Source organism: Schistocerca gregaria, chromosome 2, assembly GCF_023897955.1.
Source record: "Schistocerca gregaria isolate iqSchGreg1 chromosome 2, iqSchGreg1.2, whole genome shotgun sequence".
Taxonomy (NCBI): Eukaryota; Metazoa; Arthropoda; class Insecta; order Orthoptera; family Acrididae; genus Schistocerca; species Schistocerca gregaria.
Genome location: NC_064921.1, coordinates 522,042,353 through 522,066,030, shown reverse-complemented (window position 1 = coordinate 522,066,030; position 23,678 = coordinate 522,042,353). Strand labels below are relative to the sequence as shown.

Genomic DNA, 23,678 nt, shown 5'->3' with positions numbered 1-23,678 from the left:
CACCCTTCAATCTCTACTGACGCTCTGTCAGTAATGTTAACTGAAGACTGACTGTCAGAGCGATTGCAAAAGAACGTAACCTTTCAGTTTGATCATGTCATGAATTCCTGACACAGCATCTTGAAATGCATCGTGTGGATGCAAAGTTCGCCCCACGGCTCATGAGTCAACACCAGAAAGATCTTCCTCTTGCAATCTGTGAAGAGCTTTTGGATCGCCCAAATGAGAATTAGACGTTCCTTAAGAGAATCGTAACTGGTGATGAGATGTGGGTCAGTGATGAAGACGCTGAGAGCAAGGTTCAGTCTTCACAGTGGGTCAGGAAAGGTTCTCCATGGCCAAAAAGCTCATCAAGTCAGGTCAAATGCGAAAGCCATGCTCATCACGATAATGCGATGATTCACCTGCACATTTATCCCATTGGTGCGTGACTATGGCACAGGAAACCAAATCACTGTGCTGCCTCATCTTCCAGATCTGGAACTGCAGACTTTTATTTCTGAAGTTGAAAACCATTGAAAGGATGAAAATTTGCAACGATAGACAAGATCAAATACGCAGGTGACACTTAGCACGATTCAGAGAGAGACGTACCAAGACTCCTTCCGGCAGTGGAAACTGCATTGGAAGCAGTTTATCAATTGTGGAGGAGATTATTTCAAAGGAGACCATGCACAATAAGTAAAAGGTAAGCACAGAAAAATATTGTGTACAAAGTTCAGGAATTTTTTGAACATACCTCATATGTTGTAAACTACACAGTAAATAATTCAAACATTACTGTAAGTTGTGTTTTAAGGTATTTTAGAAATTTGGTTTCCATTAAAATGACCAACAAATTAAACAATATTGTTGAAATTCATATTGTTATCAAGTTATGGATGGAATCTGTCCTGAACATGGAATGCTTCTCCTGATTTCGATCTGACTTCAGAATGAAGCAGAATAATTACAGTGCAATACTTAATAACTGTTGTTCTGAATACAACTGCAGAATTAGATTACGAACAGAACTTTTCATTGTTTACAATACCCCATTTAATCCACTTAACCTCTGTTAGTATTACTTCCCAATACAGTATTAAATAGTGCAAGTCACAGTTTAAGTAAACATAGAAGAAACGTAAAATCACAGACAGGTACAATAATAAAAAACCTATTATATGCTTTAGCTTTTTGCCAAAAGGCCTTCCGAAGTAAAAAGCACACAAGTTCACATAAGTGTAACTCACACCCATGACCACTGTCTCTGGCTGCTGCAGCCAGACTGAATTATCAGCGTGTATATGACCCGGGAGATCCGGGAAAAACCTGGGAATTTTTTAATCTGGGAGAAAACTGGGAAAAACCCTGGGATTGTTCAGAAGTCCGGGAATTTTTCATTGTTTCAGTTTTCAGTTAAATTTTTGTAATTTTGACTGGTAAGAACCAATATTGTAACAAAGGATATTATTGTATCTCGCTGCTGCAGAATAATACTGCAGCAACAAAACATGAACGGCAGAAAAAAAAGAAAATAAAACTTAAGTTACAAAGGAAATGTGCCGTATACAGAAACAAAACAGTGCTCATACAAGCATCTGCCAACAGTAAAGTGTGTCAAAGCCTTTGGGAACACTATGCCATGCTTTATAACAACAAATTGCCTCCGATGAGCGTGATGTGACAACTGTTTAAATTAGATTTGTTTGAGCAGTTGCGGGCGGGCTCTTGTGTATGCACAGTTGAGTCGCGTGTGAGGAGTACCTTCTCCCGCTTCTTGTTACGGAAGTGTGGCTGGGCGCCACTACTTAATAATCCCCATGTTCGGAAATATTTTAGATCTGGGGCTGATGCACAGAGCTGTCAGAGTTGTGGTGGGGAAATGGGTCGTCTCCACGTGACCTGTGTTCATGTTCAGTGATTTTTTTGTTTCCTCTTCATTTATTGCTCTCACGTTAAATGATAACAAAACGATTTTTTGTGGCCGGGAGCTATCAAATTAATTACAATACATTCACAGAATTACGGCAGGCTAAAATATGTTAGTAGTTTTGGATTTTATTTCCACCTTTGACAGTCAAGCATTTATCGCCTTACATAACAATGAAGTGGTTTTTGCCGGTTTGCTAAAGAGATTTGGTTTCTATTAATCGTTTCTACTAAGGCAGTCAATTTATTTAAAACGAAGTGTTTAATTTCACACTATTTGCTAGTTTCAACTGTTCGCTGCATTTCAAGTGCACGTATGGCATTATGCTATAATAAAGAACCAAGCGTGACTACAGGTACGCCAAGAAAATTTACATACGGATGTGCGTTTTAAGCCGAATTATGCATTTTAGTATTGTTCACGAAATCCCGACGCTCTTGAGGTATCCTTTGATGTCTTTTGACATAATGTAAGATCTTTTCATGTTTCATACGTACGAACCTATGGGCTTCCTGCGTCATCGTAGCTGCGCAAGCGCGGTGACACCAGTTATCTGGCGCTTTCTTGCAACTCCTGAAACGAACCTATTTTTAACAGGTCGCGGGAAAATATTGCGAATGGTGGTTTGAAAAGCGTTACATTCAAAGCAGATTTCCTTTTACACAGGATGAACTGTGCGAGAATGTACAATGAATTTCTTAAATCGCAAAGCGTTTGACTCTCATTTAAAAATCAACTCTTTGAGGATGACCGTTTAGAAGAATTTTGAGCCCAGAAGATATGACATTTGCGTTATTAAAAATTTTACTAGCACGTTTATGCGATGGATCTTAGTGTAACACGCGCAAAAAAAGATCAACATTAGGGCCTATATGTGAAAGCGTAGCTTCTTTTCCAACTTATTACTCTTTGAGACCAATATTATATGCGAATGCTATGTATATTAATTTAAGCCATTAACTTTTCTTATTTTTATATTCACGCTACTCAAGAGTGATCTTGCTATTGGCTGACTACATCACGTGTCCAATTGCTGTCATCAGCTGGCGAGATCATGTGAATGAGCTATGACGCTTACAAAAGTGCATCGCATCCTGATTTCAGTGCTTCGGAAAGTGACATGCGTTGTTTGGTGGAATTCAAATTTATACGTTCGTAATACGAAAATATGCAGTGTACGTGTTGCTGCACATCAAAGGTGTTTCAAAACGTGTTTTCCCCCCTAAGTTTCGTTTTCTAAAGTGCCGGGAAATTCCACGTCGATATATAAAACCATAAACATTCAAAGGTCTGATGACGTTTATAGTGCCGAGGAAGAGTATACTGTCACTAGACACGGAAAAAGTGTATTTTCACCTGGGAGAATGTGTATTTTTAACCGGGAAATCCGGGAATTTTTTTTTTCTTGTCCATGAATACGCCCTGATTATAGCTGCATGTGGTGGGAGCAGCGAGCTGGTGGGTTGGTGAAGAGGCGGTGTGGGAGTGGAGACGAGATAGGGCTGGAGATGCAGTTTGGGGGGGGGGGGGGGGGGTCGCGGAAGAAAAATATATTGAAGGGGAAAAGGACTAGTGGGTGCATTGGTGGACTGGAAGTCTGTGTTGTGCTGGAGTGGAAGCAGAGAATAGGATAGGTAAGTGGAGGACCGGTACTAGCAAGTGCTGAGACCAAGGGGGCTTACAGGGATGTGAGATATATTGCAGGGAGAATTCCCTCATTTGCATTTCAGAAAAGCTCGTGTTTGTAGGTGGGATCCAAATGGTGTAGGCTGTGAATCAATTGTTGAAGTGAAGCACATTGTGTTGCAAGGCATGTTCAGTCACTGGATATCCAGCTGCCTCTTGTCCACAATGTATCGGTGACCATTCATGCAAACATACAGCTTCTTAATCGCCGTGCCCACGCAGAAAGCAGCACAGGGTTTGCAGCTTGATTTGTTGATTACAGGACTGCTTCCACAAGCAGCTTTGCCTTTGGTGGAATGGGAGATGCCTGCGAGCAGACTGATGTTGATGGTGTTGGGACAGTGTATGAGATAGGTCTTGCATCTTACTTTATTTCAAGGATATGAGCCTGAGCCACGAGGCAATGGGTTGGAGGCAGGGATAGAGAAAGGAAGAATGACAGTATTGTATAGATTGGTGAGGTGGTGGAATACTGTGAGAGGGGTGGGAAGGATAGCAGCTAGAATATGCTTCATGGAAGGGGGGGGGGGGAGGTGGTAGGTGACTGCAGAGACAAAGAATGGGAGATCTGTTTCTGTATAAGGTTGGGTTGATAATTTTGGTCTGTAAAGGCCTCAGTGAGACCCTGGTTATATTCGGCAGAGGACTGCTTGTCACTGCATACGCAATGACCACAGGTGGCTGGGCTGTGTGGGACTTCATGGTATAAGATGACAGCAGCTGTTGAAGTGGAGGTACTGCTGGTGGTCGGTAGGTATAATATGAATGGAGGTACTGGTCTATCCATACTTGCAGTGGAGCTCCACATCAAGGAGGTGGCTTGTTGGGTTGAGGAGGATCAGGTGCAGCAAATAGGGAGATAGTGTGGAGGTTCTGGAGGAATGTGGATAGGGTGCACTCACCCTCAGCCCAGGTCTGAAGATTCAACAATGAATGTGAAACAGGTCAGTGGTTTAGGATTGTGGGTGTTAAGGGAGGATTCTTATAGAGGGTCCATGAATAGATCAGTGTAACATGGGGCCATGTGAGTGCCCATTGCTGTACAATGAATTTGTTTGTAGATGTTGCCTTCAAAGGAGAGGCAATTATGGGAGAGGCTGTAGTTGGTCATTGTGACTTGGGTTTATGGACATGAGGAAGCATGTGGACGATAGGAGTGCAGAGATGAGGGGGGAGGTGCACTCGGGAGAGGTTCTGGAATGGACACAAGGATCTGTGGACGCACTGGAAATCTTGTTGGTTTTTTGGAATGGGGTCACTGTGGCATGGTTTATAGATAGATGAATTCGATAGCTGATGGAGGCTTTCCATCCTGTGATCTGTATTGTTAAAGACACAGAGGTGGAGAGTTCGTTGGCAGTTAGGATTATAATGTTGGGATCAGTTCTAAGGTAGTGGATTATGGTCCTTTAGGTTGGTTTCCATGGCTAGTGGTGCTTTCACTTGATTCTCATTCCAGCTGGTAAGTCTCCACTGACTCAAGGTACTGGGTGACTTTTCCGAACTCTTCCCATTTCCTAAATATTGCTAGTCCTCCTCCTTCATCCCTCTTCCTTTCCCTTCAACCCTTCAATCAGAAAGAGTCACTGGCTCGGAAAGCTTGCAATTTCCTTGATCTTTACACGTGTGTGTTCTCCTGCTGCCACTTGGTGACTGTATGTTTTATCTGTCCAGTTATATTATCATCAAATACATCACAGAAAAATAACTTAGAACTAAGTTTTGCCCTCTAAATTGCTTTATGGTTTAGGATACATTGGTTTGTCAGATACCACTTGTTCTATAGCAAAAATTGTGTGCTCAAGAATCTTAGCATTTGTGGGAAGCAGGAGTTGGCAAATGCTGTCCGTAGTTGAGCCTTTGGAGATAAAATATATAGCTGCTTCAACAACATATTTCCTCCACCAACAAATCTATACCAAATTTGTGGCAGAGTTAGCCCTCTTCTAACTACAATGTAGCGTAGATCCCTCAAACAAAAAACCATGCTCAGTTCTTGGAAAAAGGCACAGATCACACCAGTCTACGACAAGAAGTGATCCACAAAACTGTGTTCCAATATCCTTGACATAGATTTGTTCTACAATCTTAGAACATACTCTGAGCTCAAACAAAATTAGGTATCTTGAAAAAGAATGACCTCAGTGCCAGGCAGCACCCTACATGTGAACCCGAATTGCTCTTCTCTCACATAACATACTGAAAACTTTGGATCAAGGCAGTCGGGCAGATCCTGTATTTCTTGATTTCAGGAAAGCATTTGACTCGGTACCACACCTATACTTACTACCAAAAGTATGATCGTATAGGATATCAATAGGATATCAAGTGAAATTTGTGACTATTGAGTACCTTGTGTTGGGAGCATGCAGCATGTTATCTTGGATGTAGAAGTAACTTCAGAAGTGGCCCATAGAAGTGTGTTGAGACCATTGCTGTTCATGTTATATATTAATGATATTAAAAGACAGTATTAATAGTAAAATCAAACTTTTTGTAGCGGATGCAATTATCTGTAATGAAGTACTGTCTGAAAGTAGCTGTACAAGTATTCAAAGTGTTGCAGGGATTGGCAACTTGCTTTAAATGTTGAGAAATATAAAATTGTGCACTTCACAAAACAAAAAACACAGTAACTTGTACAAATACCTAGGTATAACACTTCATAGGGGTACGAATGATCACATAGTTGCAGTCGTAGGTACAGCAGGTGGTAGTCTTTGGTTTATTGGTAGAATACTGGGGAAACACAATCAGTCCGCAAAGGAGATAGCGTACAAATCACTATACATGGTGTCTCTAGGAATACACAACTTCCTATATTTCACTCCTGTAGGGATCATGAGGAGAAGATTAAAATAATTCCTGCATGAGAGGAGGCATTCAGTCAGTAATTTTTGCCCTGATCCACACATGAATGGAACGGGAAGAAATCCTAATAACTGTTGTTATGGGACACACTCTCTAGCATGCATCTCGTGGTGGTTTGCAGAATGTAGATGTACAGTGGAACTTCAGTTTTACATTTTTTGCGATTTTACGCCATAAATTCGTAGCCCCTGTCAAAACTCCATAAGATCAATGCTAAAACTTCCCGATTTTAAATTTCTTCCGAGTAAGGTTTACCTCGATTTTAAGTTCTTATTCAAATGAGTTAAAAGTGGCATGAAAGGCAGATGGTTTGCACGACGGAGTTATGGGAATATTTTAGGCTGCTATGGAGAGGGGAAACATGAGAGAAGAAATACTGACCTAATATACGATCGGTGTTGCCAACAAATCTTGCAACATTTAGCTTCATCACGCAATTATGATAAAACTACCACTTGGTTGAAAAGCTAATGGAAAAACAAGACAGTCGACGCGATGTGTTCCGGACCGAGCCAGTATGTGACGAAGGTGCCCAGCCACCATTTTTTCTTGTGCCACTTATAACTCAGCCTCATCTCTTTGCATGTATTTTCGATGTTCTGTATTCAGCCACAATATCTATTGACAACCTTTTTAAGTTCAAGCACTGAGTCTCTAAGAACATGCTCAGTCATAATCGAGGAAACATCGTCCATTTGTCGACTTCCAGTATTGGGTGGAGAAATATAGGTCAGGTGTGCACTACATGCAGGAAGTGGCTACAAGGGCAGCCGAGTACGTGTGGAGTGCACATGTGGCTTTTTTAGGTTAGAGTGTACCCTCCCTAGGCCCGACAAGACGTCTCCTGAGGCACGGCAAGGTAGGAGTAGGCAAAATGCAACAGGGAATGACAATATTAATGTGCTCATAGTAAACTGCAGGAGCGTCTATAGAAAGGTTCCATAACTGCACTCATTAGTAAACAGCCCACATTTTGGGACAGAAAGTTGGCTGAAACCAGATGTAAACAGTAATGAAATCCTAAACTCAGATTGGAATGTATACCGCAGAGACAGGCTGGACAGCGAAGGGGGAGGCGTTTTTATAGCGATAAGAAGTGCAATAGTATCGAAGGAAATTGACGGAGATTCGAAATGTGAAATAATTTGGGTGAAGGTCACGTTTAAAGCAGGCTCAGACATGGTAATTGGATGTCTCTATAGGCCCCCTGGCTCAGCAGCTGTTGTGGCTGATCACCTGAAGGATAATTTGGAAAATATTTCGAGTTGGTTTCTCCACCATGTTATAGTTCTGGGTGGAGATTTTAATTTGCCGGATATAGACTGGGAGACCCAAATGTTCATAACGGGCGGCAGGGACAAAGAATCCAGTGAATTTTTTTTAAGTGCTTTATCTGAAAACTACCTCGAGCAGTTAAACAGAGAACCGACTCGTGGCTATAACATATTAGACCTTCTGGTGACGCAGACCAGAACTATTTGAAACAGTTAACGCAGAACAGGGAAACGGCGATCATAAAGCGGTTACTGCATCTATGATTTCAGCCGTAAACAGAACTAGTAAAAAAGGTAGGAAGGTTTTTCTGTTTAGCAAAAGTGACAAAAAGCAGATTTCAGAGTACCTGATGGCTCAACACAAAAGTTTTGTCTCAAGTACAGATAGTGTTGAGGATCAGTGGACAAAGATCAAAACCATCGTACAATATGTGTTAGATGAGTATGTGCCAGGCAAGATCGTAAGATATGGAAAAGAGCCACCGTGGTACAAGAACCGAGTTAGAAAACTGCTGTGGAAGCAAAGGGAACTTCACAGCAAACATAAACATAGCCAAAGCCTTGCAGACAAACAAAAATTATGCGAAGTGAAATGTAGTGTGAGGAGGGCTATGAGAGAGGCGTTCAATGAATTCGAAAGTAAAGTTCTAGGGACTGACTTGGCAGAAAATCCTAAGAAATTTTGGTCTTATGTCAAAGAGGTAGGTGGATCAAAACAAAATGTCCAGCCACTCTGTGACCAAAATGGTACTGAAACAGTGGATGACAGACTGAAGGCCGAAATACTAAATGTCTTTTTCCAAAGCTGTTTCACAGAGGAAGACTGCACTGTAGTTCCTTCTCTAGATTGTCGCACAGATGACAAAATGGTAGATATCGAAATAGTCAACAGAGGGATAGAGAAACAATTAAAATCGTCAAGAGGAAAGGCCGTAGGACCTGATGGGATACCAGTTCGATTGTACACAGAGTATGCGAAGGAACTTACCCCTTTCTTGCAGCAGTGTACCATAGGTCTCTAGAAGAGTGTAGCATTCCAAAGGATTGGAAAAGGGCACAGGTCATCCCCGTTTGTAAGAAGCGACGTTGAACAGGTGTGCAGAACTATAGACCTATATCTCTAACGTCGATCAGTAGTAGAATTTTGGAACACGTATTATGTTAGAGTATAATGACTTTTCTGGAGACTAAAAATCTACTCTGTAGGAATCAGCATGGGTTTCGAAAAAGACGATCGTCTGAAACCCAGCTCGCGCTACTTGTCCACGAGACTCAGAGGGCCATAGACACGGGTTCCCAGGTAGGTGCCGTGTTTCTTGACTTCCACAAGGCGTTTAATACAGTTCCTCACAGTCATTTAATGAACACAGTAAGAGCATATGGACTATCAGACCAATTGTGTGATTGGATTGAAAAGTTCCTACATAACAGAACGCAGCATGTCATACTCGATGGAGAGAAGTCTTCCGAAGTAAGAGTGATTTCAGGTGTGCTGCAGGGGAGTGTCGTAAGACTGTTGCTATTCACAATATACATAAATGACGTTGTGGATGACATCGGAAGTTCACTGAGGCTTTTTGCGGTTGATGCTGTGGAATATCGAGAGGTTGTAACAGTAGAAAGTTGTACTGAAATGCAGGAAGATCTGCAGCGGTATGATGCGTGGTGCAGGGAATGGCAATTGAATCTCAATGTAGACAAGTGTAAGGTGCTGCCAATACATAGAAAGAAAGATCCATTATCATTTAGTTACAGTATAGCAGGTCAGCTACTGGAAGCAGTTAATTCCATAAATTATCTGAGAGTAAATATTAGGAGTGATGTTTTTTGCCGAATTTTTACTGCTGTTACACATGTGATTTTTGAAGACCTGATGAAATTCACTACCACAAATAGTTATATAAACATTGTAGTGTAAATTTCATTTCTTTTGACAACAGATCTGATACAAACTATTAGAGCGAATTGCAATTTTTAATAATATATGCCAATTATGTGTGTTTTTGCTTGCGTTTTTGGGTTTTAACATTTTCCTCATTTCTGCATTTTCCTCAATATTGTGTTTTTTAAGTATGTAAAATTGTAGATGTAAATCATAGTGCCACTATGAACCAGCTGCTGAAATCACCTGAGCATTTAGTATCAAAAATGCCTACACTATCACATCCACTTCTTCTTTTTCCCAGAATTACTTGGGAGTTACAATGTTAGGCATGTAATGGGGACCATTAGGGATATGACTGACATGAAGGCCAAGGAATCAAGTGCACACTCCGTGTGCGCACTGGAAGGAGTCATTCCAGACGTGGAACTGGTGCTTCTGGATGTTGTGAAGAGCACAGGATGCAACCAACTGCAGACGGTGGCCTATGTCAGTATTAATGATTTGTCTCTCTTTGAACCTAAAGAGATTTTCTTTGGTTTTGGGAGGGTAGCTTAAGTGGTATAGACTCCAGTAGTGATTGGGGATATGTAGGTGACCCCACTTGTACAATTATAGTTGGTGGGGTCTACAGTATACACTTGATATGTTGCCGAAAAGATGTGTTTACAATCAATGGTAGGCATAAAATTTTGTCTATAATCTTACTGAATGCTTTCTCAGAAAATTGCTTTGTACAGTTAGTTCCGGAGCTCACTCAGTGTGTAAATGGCTGCAGAAACATACTGGACCTCTTTGTGACAAATAATCCTAAGCAGATAGATAACATCCTGACATACAGAGAGATTAGTGACCACAAGGTTGTTGTAGCTAGACTAAATATTCTAACATCCCGCTCTGTGCTTTCCTTAGAGACGATCTTCACTCCTTCCAATCTGGGATGTAAACGTGGACCGGATGTGGTTTGAACTCACAGAAATAGTATCAATGGAAATTGAGAGATTTATACCAAATAAATTAATGAGAGGGCATACTGATGGCCCCCCCCCCCCTCCCCTCCTCTCCCCCTGCCCATGGTGCACAAAACAGTTCAGAACAATATTGCAGAAGGAACAAAAAGAGCATGCTAAATCTAAAAGCACACAACCCCCCCCCCCCCCCCCCCCCTCCACCCCTCCCAGATTGGCAATGCTTAACATAAGCTTGAAAGCAAACTTCAATGTGAGATGCTTTTAATAGTTTCCTCAGTGAAATCCTGTCTCAAAATCTGGCAGAAAACACAATGTGTTGCTCATTGTATATAAAGTACACCAGTGGCAAAACACAATATCTTCACTGCACAGTAAAAATGATGTTACTGATGACATTGCCATTGAAGCATTGTTACTAAACATGGTTTTCCGAATTTTCTCTACAGGAGAAGACAAAATAAATATTCCAGAATTCGAATCAAGAACTGCTAATATGAGCAACTTAAGAAGGTATCCTTAGTGTAGCAGAGCAGCTTAAATTACTTTAATATAAGCAAAACCTCTGGTTCAGATTGTATACCTGTCAGGTTCCTTTCAGAGTTGGTGATAACAGTAGCTCCACACTTAGCAGTCATATACAACAGCTCGCTTGTAGAAAGATCCATACCCAAAACTGGAAAGTTGCACAGTCACACCAATACATAAGAATGAAAATAAAAGTAATGTGCTGAATTATAGGCCCATAGTGCTAATGTTTATTTACAGTATGATTTTGGAACATTTACTATGTTCAAGTATTATGAATTACCTTGAAGAAACAGATTTATTGACAAATAGCCAACTCGGGTTTAGAAAATATTTTCTTCTGAAACACATCTAGCTCTTTATTCTCACAAAGTAATTAGTGATATTGAAGGGGGATGTGAAGTTGATTTCATCGTTTGGTTTCCAGAGGGCCTTTGATGCCATTCCTCCCAAGTTACTTCTAGGCAAATTGTGTGCTTATGTATTATCATCTCAGTTCTGTGACTGGATTTCTGATTCCCTGTTGGCAAGATAACAGTTCATAATAATTGACAGAAAGTCATAGAGTAAAACAGAAGTAGTGCCTGGTGTTCACCAAGGAAGTGTTGTAGGCACTTTGCAGTTCCTGATATATATATAAACAGTTAAAGAGACGATCTGGGCAGCCCTGTTAGCTTTTATGGCGGAGCATGCTGACACTTATCTTATGAAGTCATCAGATGATCAAAACAATTTGCAAAATGATTTAGGAAGATATGTGTGTGGTGTGAAAAGTGGCAGTTGACACCAAATAATGAAAAGTGTGATCTCATCCACATTAGTATTACAAGGAATCCACTAAAGTTCTATTACACAATAATTCACACAATTCTAAAAGCTATAAATTCAACTTAAACTTATCAATTAGAAATACAAATAAATTGGAATGATCTCGTAGATAACATTGTGGTGAAATCAAACCAAGGAATGTGTTTTATTGGCAGAACACTTTAAAAAATCAAACAAGGTCTACTAAAGAGACAACTTAAACTACTCATTTTCACCCTTTTCTGGAGTATTATTCTACAGTGTGGGATATGCATCAGATAGAATTAATGGAAGACGTTGAAAAAGCTCAAAAAAGTGCAGCTCGTTTTGTATAATTGAGAAATAGGGGAGAGGGTGTCATGGACATGTTTTACAAGTTGGGGTGGCACTCGTTAAAACAGGCATATTTTGTTGCAATAGGATTATCTCATTAAATTTAATCAGCAACTTTCTCCTCGGAGTGCGCAAAAATGTTTTGTTGTCGCCCACCTATATAGTGAGGAACGAGCATCATAATAAAATAAATTGGGGCTAGTATGGAAATATTTATATGTTCATTTTTCCCACATGATATCCAGGAGTGGAGTAATAGAGAAATATCTTGAATGTCATTGGATAAATCCTCTAACAGGCACATAATTGTGATTTGCAGAGTAATATTGTAGATGCAGTGTGTCCAGAGTTAGCAAGGGATGGTCAAGAAAATGACACCATGTGCTCAGTGAAGGTTCTCTAGAAATTTTGCTGTGTTTAACAGTCTCAAGTTCCATGTATCTACATTTTATTCTGTACATTTTCTGTTATTCACTTATCTTTCATCATGGCATTTCCTCAATCTTTTCCTATCTGTTGTAATCCAGTAAACAGATTTCTTTGTCCATTTTCCATTCTTCTCAGGCATCTATTGTGTGTTTTACTGGATTTACACTTTCTCCACTGTTGCTGAGTGCCAATCCTCATTCCACCCATCATCCACCCACAACCACTTACATTTGAGTCGAACTTGTGAAATACATAATTGAGACATGACTGATCTGCTTCAGTAACAGAACAAAAATGTTCACACCTAATGAGAAGTATGTATAAGTTGTTTTGCTACATTTCTATTGTTTTTCAGCTTGCAGTTTGGAGCAGAGTGGTAAAAGTAATCTTTAAAATTTCTGATATAGCTGTATATACTAAAATTTATTTTTATTTTTATATTATATTGTTTTATTAATTTTGCATTACAGCATTTCATTTTTGCTTTACAGGCATATTCAGAGAAATACTCTGATATTTGTGGATGGGAATTTTACCTATATTATACATCTGTTCAAGAAAAAAAGGCATATTTAAGCTTAGGTGAAAACCATGCTATGCTCCACAAAACTGTTGCAGATTGTGTGCAAGTTCTCTTCAGGTAATTAAATTTCTTAATATTAGGCTGCAGTTAGGAGTGTACTGTACCTATGAGAATACAGTCTTGTTTATGGTGTATGTTAACAGACCATACAATAGCAAAAGTTCTGAAACACTGAATCTTGTCTACTACCTGACACCTGTACTTGGTTCCTTATAGAGCTTGGTGTTGCGATTCGGGTTACTAACTTCCTAAATTTGGTAAAAGTTCAATTTAAAGAAGCTATATCCTAAGTTAATTGATGTATAACAATAATGCAAATTCCTTAATGGAGAATTGTGTAAAATACAGAAAAGGCAACCAATCACCTACAGGGGATTGATGTGTGGAGCATAGCAACTAATAACTAACACCACCATTCAGACTAGCTTACAACTACTAGCATTTTTTTCCAGCAATAGTTCACACATTCACACACTCAACTCCATACGACTTCTGTGGCCACGACATGTTTGTGTGAGTGGTTGTGTTTGTGTATGTGTATGTGTGTACTATTGCTGGAAAAGAGCTAGCACTCAAGATAATGTGTCTATTTTCTTCACAATCTGCTTTAGGTGAGCAGCTGCCTTTCCCTTATTTTAAGTTAACTGTTATGTTTATGAAAAGTTGTTTCAAAGAAACTTCCAAAGATTAATCTGATGTTCACTTAAATCTATTGTTACAGTGTTAAAGGCACATGTTTTACCAGCAGTTGAAATACTCTGTGATGAATTGAAAGAAAAAAATGGTTTCATATTTTAATTGTAATCAAAATAAAACAATGCTAATAATGTTCAATCAATGGAAAATTTTATTTTTAAAATGTTAAATGTGCCAGAATACTACATATGATGTATACTGAATACTCAGAGCAGTTGCCTGGGTGGATGAGGTGGAATAGGGTTAGGGAATGATGCACAAGGTGAGTAGTAGTAGTGGGATAGTGTGAGGTAGCTCTTTCAACAGCCCACTCAGTGACTGTACAAGAAGACAAAAGGAGTTCAGAAGATAGAGCATAACGATTTTTGTAATCACATAAATATCCACTGCCAAACTGTGACAAAAAGAAAACTTGACGATCCAGTTGCAGAAAGTGCTTCGGACGACAATACAAATGACAACAGCTGCTTCACTACTCAAGCGTGCGCGCACACACAATTCTCTTTTACCTCCCTGTCTTTCCCCTTCATTTACACCTTTTCCTCCCTCCTTCCCTGCACCCCCCGCACCCCCCTTCTGTAGGTTTTAACCTGCGAACTTCTTTCATCATATGCAGCTGAGTCATCTGTCAAAAGATATGTCTCACATGATCCCACTACCCTCTCCTTACCTCATGCGTCGTGTCTCTGTTCACTCCACCTCCATCTATACAGGCAACTGCTCTCAGTAATTGATAATAAAGCCAGTCTCGCCATGGGCATAGTGTTTGTACGAGTGTGTGTATTATTCTGTCCAGGAATTTCCTATGTTGTTATAACAACATAGAACTGTGAAGAGTGAAATTCCATTGTTCGAATTGTTTGTTTTCAGTTTTGACCAGTTACTAACAAAGGCATCACAGCAGTCCCCTCCACCCAGTGAACGGGACTACTATCATGAATTCTTAAGGCACATGCGTGGTCAACTCTGCCTCCATCTTGCCACTCTGCTTCTGAAAAGAGCAAAGAAGGTATACTTTTTAATATAAAAACTAAAAAAAATTATTTTTTGTGAGAATTTTAAAATTACTCAAATCTGTTTGTGAATGGCAGGGGTAAATGGAAGGTGTCATCTGAATAGCAGTGGAGGACCATTTCACGAAGTGCATTCAAACTCAGTAAAGATTTTCATATTCTAAACAGTGTGTGATAGTATTGACAAATAATCTTAAATTTCCTGTGTTCTTAACTATAAAAGAACCTACATAGTAACTGATTCACATGGTTGGATCTTAAGATGGAATTATTGAAATGGATAAAGCAGCTTCCAAATGTCAGGGATCAGAAGTGCTTATTCATTCTCTCTCTCTCTCTCTCTCTCTCTCTCTCTCTCTCTCTCTCTCTCTCTCTCATATATATATATATATATATATATATATATATATATATAGAAAGAAACTTCCACATGGGAAAAATATATTAAAAACAAAGATTCCAAGACTTACCAAGCGGGAAAGCGCCGGCAGACAGGCACATGAACAAAACACACACACACACACACACACACACACACACACACACATCCATCCGCACATGTGTGTGTGTGTGTGTGTGTGTGTGTGTGTGTGTGTTGTGTGTGTGTGTTGTGTGTGTGTGTTGTGTGTGTGTGTGCGCGCGCGCGCGCACACACCTGTCCTTTTTTTTTCCCCCTAAGTGAAGTCTTTCCGCTCCCGGGATTGGAATGACTCCTTACCCTCTCCCTTAAAACCCACATCCTTTCGTCTTTCCCTCTCCTTCCTGAAGAAGCAACCATCGGTTGCGAAAGCTAGTAATTCTGTGTGTGTGTGTGTGTGTGTGTGTGTGTGTGTGTGTGTGTTTGTGTGTTTTGTTCATGTGCCTGTCTGCCGGCGCTTTCCCGCTTGGTAAGTCTTGGAATCTTTGTTTTTAATATATGAAAGGAGAAATAGTTTATTGCTATAGGAAAGAAACACAGAGGTCAGAGTTCATTGTACCAGGAATAGGTACTTTATTAAAAATATAAACATTAAGATACACTGTAAGAAAGGGCTAGTTTTGAGGTTATATTACCATGTATTTATTAGTAAAGGGTCTCACAAATATAATAGCTTGGAAGAATCCATTTTACATGTACATATTTTGCGCATTGTTAATCTCTGGGAAGATTTATGCATGATCTTCATTTCTTATTCTTTCTGATCCACAATTGTTGTTACAATGGAGCTGCAATAAGAAACTATCCTACTAATACCTAACATATACAGAACAATTGTGTGATCCCGTAGTTCCCATTAGGATGAGTTAAGATAAAAGAAAATAAAAAGGGATGAAAGTTTGTGATCCTGCCGTCTGCAGTATAGTGAGTCAGCGAGTGTCCTATTTATAAGGAGTGTCCAGACTTGCTGCTGTATGGTATTAATGTTATTTCTTTCACTTTCACCACAGATCTGTCCCCCAGGGGGGCTCACCACTTGTCGGTGCATTTGTGCTTCGTTCATGCTGCTTGTCTCTGTTATTCATTTTCCCCTCCCTTTGGAACATGTCATGGTTATTTTGGTAATGTATTCTGTATTTTCAATAGCCTGACAACATTCTCCATCTCCAGTCCTTCCTCCACTTAAGTGTTTTGAGGTTCCTTTTTGTTTTTTCTTCACCCCTTTGCACTCCAGAAGGCTGTCCCACATGTCTGCTGCATAACAGGTGACTGGGGAATGCGTAATTCAGAGCCACGGGTCAACGGACAGGATTCGAATGTACCCCATGATAAAGGCATAGGCCAGGCCCAGGGAGGGTGGCTGCCTGATCTGTTACGTTCCCAAATTGCCAATTGACTCCTCCGTCAGGAGTGTGAGAGGTGTGACCTGAGGTGTGAACAATCACTTAAGGTGGGTGAGCCCCCATCTTAGGGGTAGGAGAGTCAGGGGCAGTTGGAAGGAGCATACTATCGGAGATGCTGGCAGTCATGGGGGATTTCCTCACAATGAGCCAATCACCATCTCAGTCTTGTCTGCTAAACGTAAACGGAATGAGGCTAAATATTCTAAGACTCTCCCAGCTGCACCTGGGCTCCTGATGGTATCCCATACTGAAGGTCAATCCTTTGCTACCGATAATCCGTTTGTTATTCAGAAAGGTGTTGATGCAACTGCTAGCCTTTGATATCCTGCTCTCATTTATGTACTGGAACTTTGCTTTTGAAGAATAATTGTGATTCTCAACCACAACTGCTTGCAAATATGCTCCTCCACGGCTATTCTGTTCCTGTCAGGGCCCGCCAAATGCTGAATTCTTTGCATGGTGTTATTTACAATATGCTGCTCGATGGTGTGACTGATGGGGAAATCCAAACTTACCTCTCTGATCAGGGCATCCTTAGTGCCTACACAAACTCTCATATTTGATATAGTAATACATCCAAGATCAAAGCGGGCTATGAAGTCATGACAGTCCTACCATACATTCCAGCCTGATGCACTGCCACCATTGTCAACATTACAACCACACTCGAATGTCCTGTCAAAACATGTCCAGATGTGTTACTTGTGGTAGGGATGTTCATGTGGGTGATCACCCACCTCCTCCTGCCTGCTGTGTCAATTGCAATTACAACCGTGCAGCCTCATTCTCAGAACGCCAATTGTATCTTGATGAGCGGGCTGTCCAGGAGATCCTTGTGATGTCGCTCACTAGTTGTTGGCTGGTCGAAAGCCGTGTGGTTTACCATCTGGCACTTTTAGTACCGTTCTTGCTTTACCTCGCTCCACAAAGGACACAGCCACACAGACTTGTGACCTCAAATTCAGCACTGCAGTTGTAAAATCACCCTGTGTCGAGACAGCATCCCTATCTCCTCCAGCTGTGCAAAGCCTCACCATTTTTGCCTCTGGCATCAAATTGACCTGTTACACAACCAGCAGCCCAGAAAGGACATAAGAAATACTCCGACAAAGACTTCTTACATCTCTCCAGCCAAAAAGTCTGTCTTCATCTGCCAATCGCAAAGTCTCCAAGAAATCCTTCCCCAACTTGGAGATCCTCTTCAACAGTGTCACCACATGACACCCTCATCCGGCCGACCTCTTTTTCGCTGGTGCGCACCGCCATCCATTTTTCTGCTCTGGAATCCACACGTCGACCCAGTGAGATTGCCGACGCCTCTGTAGATATCATGAAGCAGAATTCTCCAGCCTCTGTGCCCTGTAGCACAGTGTCTTTGAAGGCTGGCACTCGGCAGATGCTGAGGTGACAACTCTTCATTCTTTCCTTTCCCTGTCATGACATTCCCCTAATGGAATCTTTGCAGCATTTGATCCAATAAAGAGGAATTACAGCTGCTGTTGGAATGACAGTGTCTCCTCCAGGAAACAAAATTGCGCATGTGCAACTGCTTTGATCTCTTGTTTCTTTCTGACCCACTTTGACCTTCTTCCTCGAGGTCAGCATTCAATCTCGTGGTGGAGTCGTGCTGCTCATTTGGTATGATGTTCATAGTTAGGCAATCTCACTGATCACCTGGCCGTAAGCTGTTGGAGTGCTTACTTTCCTTCCTCCCTATTCCTATACGTAAATATAGTCAGCAGTTTTGTAAGGCCAACTGGGGGCTTTACTCCTCCCTGACAATCTTCGACGAACACCATTTCCCCAGTTATGTTGACCAGGTAGAATACCTTACAGACGTATCCTTACCGCTGTAGAATGTTCCATTCTTCGCATTTCCCCTGTAGCAAATGATGTCATTGTAGACCCCATTGCTCTATCAAAACACCTTGGGCCACTATTTTGTGAGATTTAGAGCTCTGCTCACTATCATCCTGCTTTCCACCATTAGAAACTAGCAGAGCATACTCGGGTCCTTCTTCTCTCAGAATCGTGAATGCTAGGCCACCAACTTTATTGTGTGGGTGCTAGACTTTGCTCTCATTTCATTCCAGTCTTCTGCACCAGGGCCAGACAATGTTAACATTCAGATGTTGCAGCAGCTTTCTCTTGTGGGCAAGCACTTTGTCAGTCATACATACATTGACATCTGGGTGGATGGCATGTTTCCCAGACATTAGCATGAAGCCACCATCATACCCTTACCGAAGAGTGATAAGAACAAACACCTTCCTTCTAGCTACTGCCCCATTTCTCTCACCAGCTGTGTTTGCAAGGTGATGATTCGTGCCTAACTGGTATGGTGACACAAGTCTTGCAATCTACTATCCACTGCACAATGTGGGTTTTGAGCATGCTGTTCTGCAGTTGACTGTCTTTTCAGTTTGTCAACCCATGTCAGGAACAGTTTTCTGTGAAAATACCAGGCAGATACCATGTTTTTTTGATTTGGAGAATGCCTAAGCCTCCTGCTGGAGGACTGGTAACTGTCCACACACTCTACACATGATGCTTCAGAGGCTGCCTGTCCAGTTTCTTTCAGGAATTTTTAAAAGACAGAGTTTTCAAGGTACATGTGGGTTCTGTCTTGTCGAACATCTTTATCTAGGAAAACGGGGTGCCTCAGGCCACCGTTTTGAGCGTTGTTGTTCTTGCTATGCCCATTAACCCTGTTATGGTCTCCCTCCCTTTGGCTACCATTTCATCGATGATTTTGGTATCTATCATAGTCCTCCCTGGGCTTGTCCCCTTGAGTGGCGTCTTCAGTGACGTCTCTTTCATCTTTACTTGTGGTGTATTGACAATGGCTTTTGTTTCTCCACTGAAAAAAATTGTATGAGTTTCTGGTGCCACAGTGGGTTTCTTCCACTGTCTTCACACATTGAGCCTGTTGCTCTCCAGTTCGCTGAAACTATGATATTCCTAGGGACCATGCTTGATAGGAAACTTTCATGATCCTCCCATGTACCTCACCTGCTTCCCTCAATGTCCTATGTGTCCTCAGTGGTACTTCCTGGGGAGCAGACTGGACCACCATCGTCCATTTGTATTGGTCCCTTGTCCGTTCGAAACTCGACTATGGAGATTTTGGTTATGCATCTACACATCCATCCGTTTTAATGCTGTCTAAATACAGTCAACCATAGTGGAATCAGTTTGGCCACTGGCGCCTTTTACACTAGCTTGGTTCAGAGTCTCTGTGCACAAGTTGCCAAACTACCAGCTTCATACCAACATGATGTTCTCCTCAGCGGATACATGTGCCATTTGTCTGCCATGCCTGGACACTCATCCTAGGCCTCGTTTTTTGATTACTCCTTTGACCCCTAGTATAGGGTGTGTCCTTTCTCCTGGAGTTAGCTTTCGGCTATTGCTCTGGCAGCTTAACTTCACACTACATTCCACTTCCCTTGTAGGTGTAAGTGCTTCACCACTTCAGCTTTATGCCCATGTTGACCTTGGACTTAATTCGCTGCTTAAGGACACTATTTCAGATTCGATCTATCACTGTAAGTTTCTCTATTTGCATGGAACTTAGCGGTAGCATCTTTGTGCAGTGATGGATCTTGGTCAGTTGTGCCATTGTCATTGGCACAACCATTTTTAGTATCAGCTTCCAGAACATTGCTCAGTATTTACAGCAGAGCTCTTCACCCTGTTTTAGGCCACACAGTACATCCAGCAACACAAGCTTTTCAATTGTCACCTGCTCCAATTCTCTCGGTGCCCTTCAGAGCCTCTGTGTGCCATACAAAGTCCATCCCTTAGTGTTACGGGTCCAAGAAAGCTTTCACTTGCTCACTATTCAGGAAGCCAATGTGAATTTTATGTGGGGTCCTTGGTCATGTCAGTCTGACAGGAAATCAGGCTGCTAATTCTGCTATTAAGGTTGCAGTCCTCCTGCCTCTTCCCACTAGTTCTTCTATTCCTTTTGATAATCTCCATGTTGCCGCCTGTCAGCAGTTGGTGTCACTTCGGCATCACCACCAGTCTTCTCTTCATGAGAACACGCTCCGGAGAATTAAAACTCTCCCAGCTGCTTGGCCGACCACATCCCGGTCTTCTTGTTGTGAGGAGATCATTTTAGCTAGGTTGCATGTTGAGAACTGTCAGCCATCATATCTTAGATGATGATCCACCACCACTTTGAGCTCATTGTCATCAACATTTGATAGTTCACAATTCCTGACTGAATACGCTTTTTTAACCACTTACATTGTGATGTATGTTTGCCGTCTGAGATATTGGCCATTTTTGCAAATGATGCGCAGGCTGTCTACTGCATTTTACTTTTTATCCGTTGTAGCAATATGGTGAAGAACATTTAGTCTTTAGTTTAGGATCGTCATAAAAAAAAGTCTTTGTTCTTAGCTCTTTCCTTACATTGAATGGGCTTAACGCGTAGTAGCTTTTAACTCCTTTTTCGTATTAGTTTTCAATGGTTCTGACATGGGCATGTGTTACTTTAGTTGTTTTTGTGCCCCAAAACAAAACACAAAATACAGATCTGTTTCAGCTAACATTGCAATTATTGAGTGACATTTATATTGTTTACATTAATTGATGTACATATTATCTTGTTGGCAACTGTATTTTGACTTGTTTTTCTATATTTGTTGAATTTAGTTCTGATGTTGCTTTGTTCTAACAGTTTTGGTGCTACAATGCCATGTAAATATCTGATGTCATTGCTGTAACGGATCTGTACTGAAAGTGAAACAAATGGAAAATTGATATTGCACAGCAGCAAGTCTTGACACTCCTTATGAAAATGGGTGACTTGTGTCCCTAAAAATGTTCAGAAATTTGTCGGCCTGAGGCTGAGCTGCTGTCACTTTACAGATGACACTGAAGTATTTAAATTTTGGAAAGTACAGATTCATTGGAAGGAGTTAGTGAAAATTCATTTTTGTATGAGAGCATCTGTACAGGAAGGCAACATATGCACATTTAATATTAGTTGGCTTTGTCGTGCATTTATTAACTCTTGGAAATTTTTTACGCGGCGTTTAATCCATACTTGTACATAAAATACTGCAAATAAACACATTAAAATGTTGTGAGCTTGCCTATTAGAAAGGCAAAAGTGAATAAAGAAAAATGGAGAAACATAATTACAATTTCCACAGAAAATAGCCTCTTGTTAAGAGTAAAAGGATGTGCAAGGGAAGTTATAGTTGAGAAGGGAGATGGACAGTGTTGTTGCCTATCCACAATGTTGTTCAGCCTGTACCTTGAGCAAAACTTTGAAAAGGAAGTTCATGAACAAAATAAAAACTTCGAAGTTTGCTGACGGCATTATAATTGTCGGAAATGCCGAGAGGACTACAAGAACAGTTGAACAGAATGGATAATGTTTTGAAAAGAGATTGTAAGTTAAACACAAAAAGTGAAGCAAGCATTATGAAATACAACTGAAATTGAATTAGGTGATGCTGAGTGAATTAATTATAAAATGGGAAACTGAAAGTAATAGAGTTTTGCTATTGGGACAGGAAAATAAATGAGGATGGCTGAATTAGAGAGAATATAAAATACAGACAATAGCAAGAAAACTATTTCTGAGAAAGCATAGTTTGTCAGCATGTAATATCTATTTATGTGTTAGGAAGTCGTTTTTGGAGGTATTTGTCTAGAGTGAAATAAGCCAGTAAGAAGAGAATAAATGCTTTTGAAGTGTGGTACTACAGAAGAATGCTGAAGTGGTAGGTAGAACATTAAAAAATGAAAAGGTACTGAATTGGGAAAAACAGAAATTTATGGAACAACATGACTAAAAGATGGAACCAGTTGATACGATATCCTGAGACATCAAGGATTTCTCCCTTTTGATATTGGAAATAAGTGTGAGGACCAAACATTGTAAAAGGTGACAAAGGCTTTAATACAGCAAGCAGCTTCAAATGAATGAATGTAGGTTGCAGTTGTTACTCAGAGGTGGAGAGGTATGCACAAAATAGGCCAACATAGGAAGCTGAATCAACCCACACATTGGACAGCAGCAGAATCGCTTCCTGGTGACCCCAGTATCTTCTGGAATTTCAGCAGTGTAAATAATAAAATGCACGATGGCTTTTTACATGAGTCTCAGCGAAGCAGGCACCAAACTGGAATAAAGCTTGCAAAGCATATTTTGTGTTTTTGTGCTATAGTTTGATAACTACAAAAACGCATTGTTTATGGTACAGTTTGCCATAGTAAAATGTAAGGAAATTTTACAAAGACTTTGAAAAGATTCTTAGTCAGAAGACAGAATATGGAAGGAATGCAAAATATTTGCATAATATAAGGTTTGGATTGTTGACCGTGGTGGTGGTGGTGGTGGTGGTGGTGTGTGACCCTAACCACATTCAAAAAGTAAGGGTTGAAGGCATAATGGATTCAGTATTACAGTCAGTGTAACTGAGCTGTGGAAGACTTTCGATCAAATGAGGCAGAAGGGATGGAAAATATTCCTTCAGAATTTTGAAGAGTTTTACGGAAAATGGTAACCAAATATCTGTTAAAGATGACCTGTAAAATCTGAGACTAATGTCATTTCATCAGACTTGTAAAAATATCACTCACAATGGCTGAGGAAGCAAGGCCAGATATGCACAAGAACTATCACACAGCCAGCGTAGAGCTTATGAAATCAAGTTGCCGATGGGAATAATACACAGGGCAAAGGAAAAGTAAATTGATTTGTTGGATGACAATCAGTTTGGCTTTAAGAAGGGTAACAAGAGGCAGTTCTGACATTTAGAGAATGGAAACAAGAAAGGTTCATAATATTTGTCAACTGATGAAAAGAGTTTGAGCATCTTTCATCATTTCGTATTGTCAGAGTCCTAAGA

At 40.7% G+C, this 23,678-nt stretch overlaps 1 protein-coding gene across 3 annotated transcripts in view; it reads left to right on the top strand.

Moving 5' to 3' along the window:
- Positions 1-23,678, top strand: part of LOC126330069 (E3 SUMO-protein ligase RanBP2-like) — a 257,136-nt gene that overhangs the window by 47,441 nt on the left and 186,017 nt on the right. For all 3 annotated transcript variants that reach the window (XM_049996317.1, XM_049996325.1, XM_049996329.1), the window contains exons 5-6: positions 13,182-13,330; positions 14,840-14,978. In XM_049996317.1, the coding sequence (XP_049852274.1) occupies positions 13,182-13,330; positions 14,840-14,978 (288 nt within the window). The remainder of the gene's footprint in view (positions 1-13,181; positions 13,331-14,839; positions 14,979-23,678) is intronic.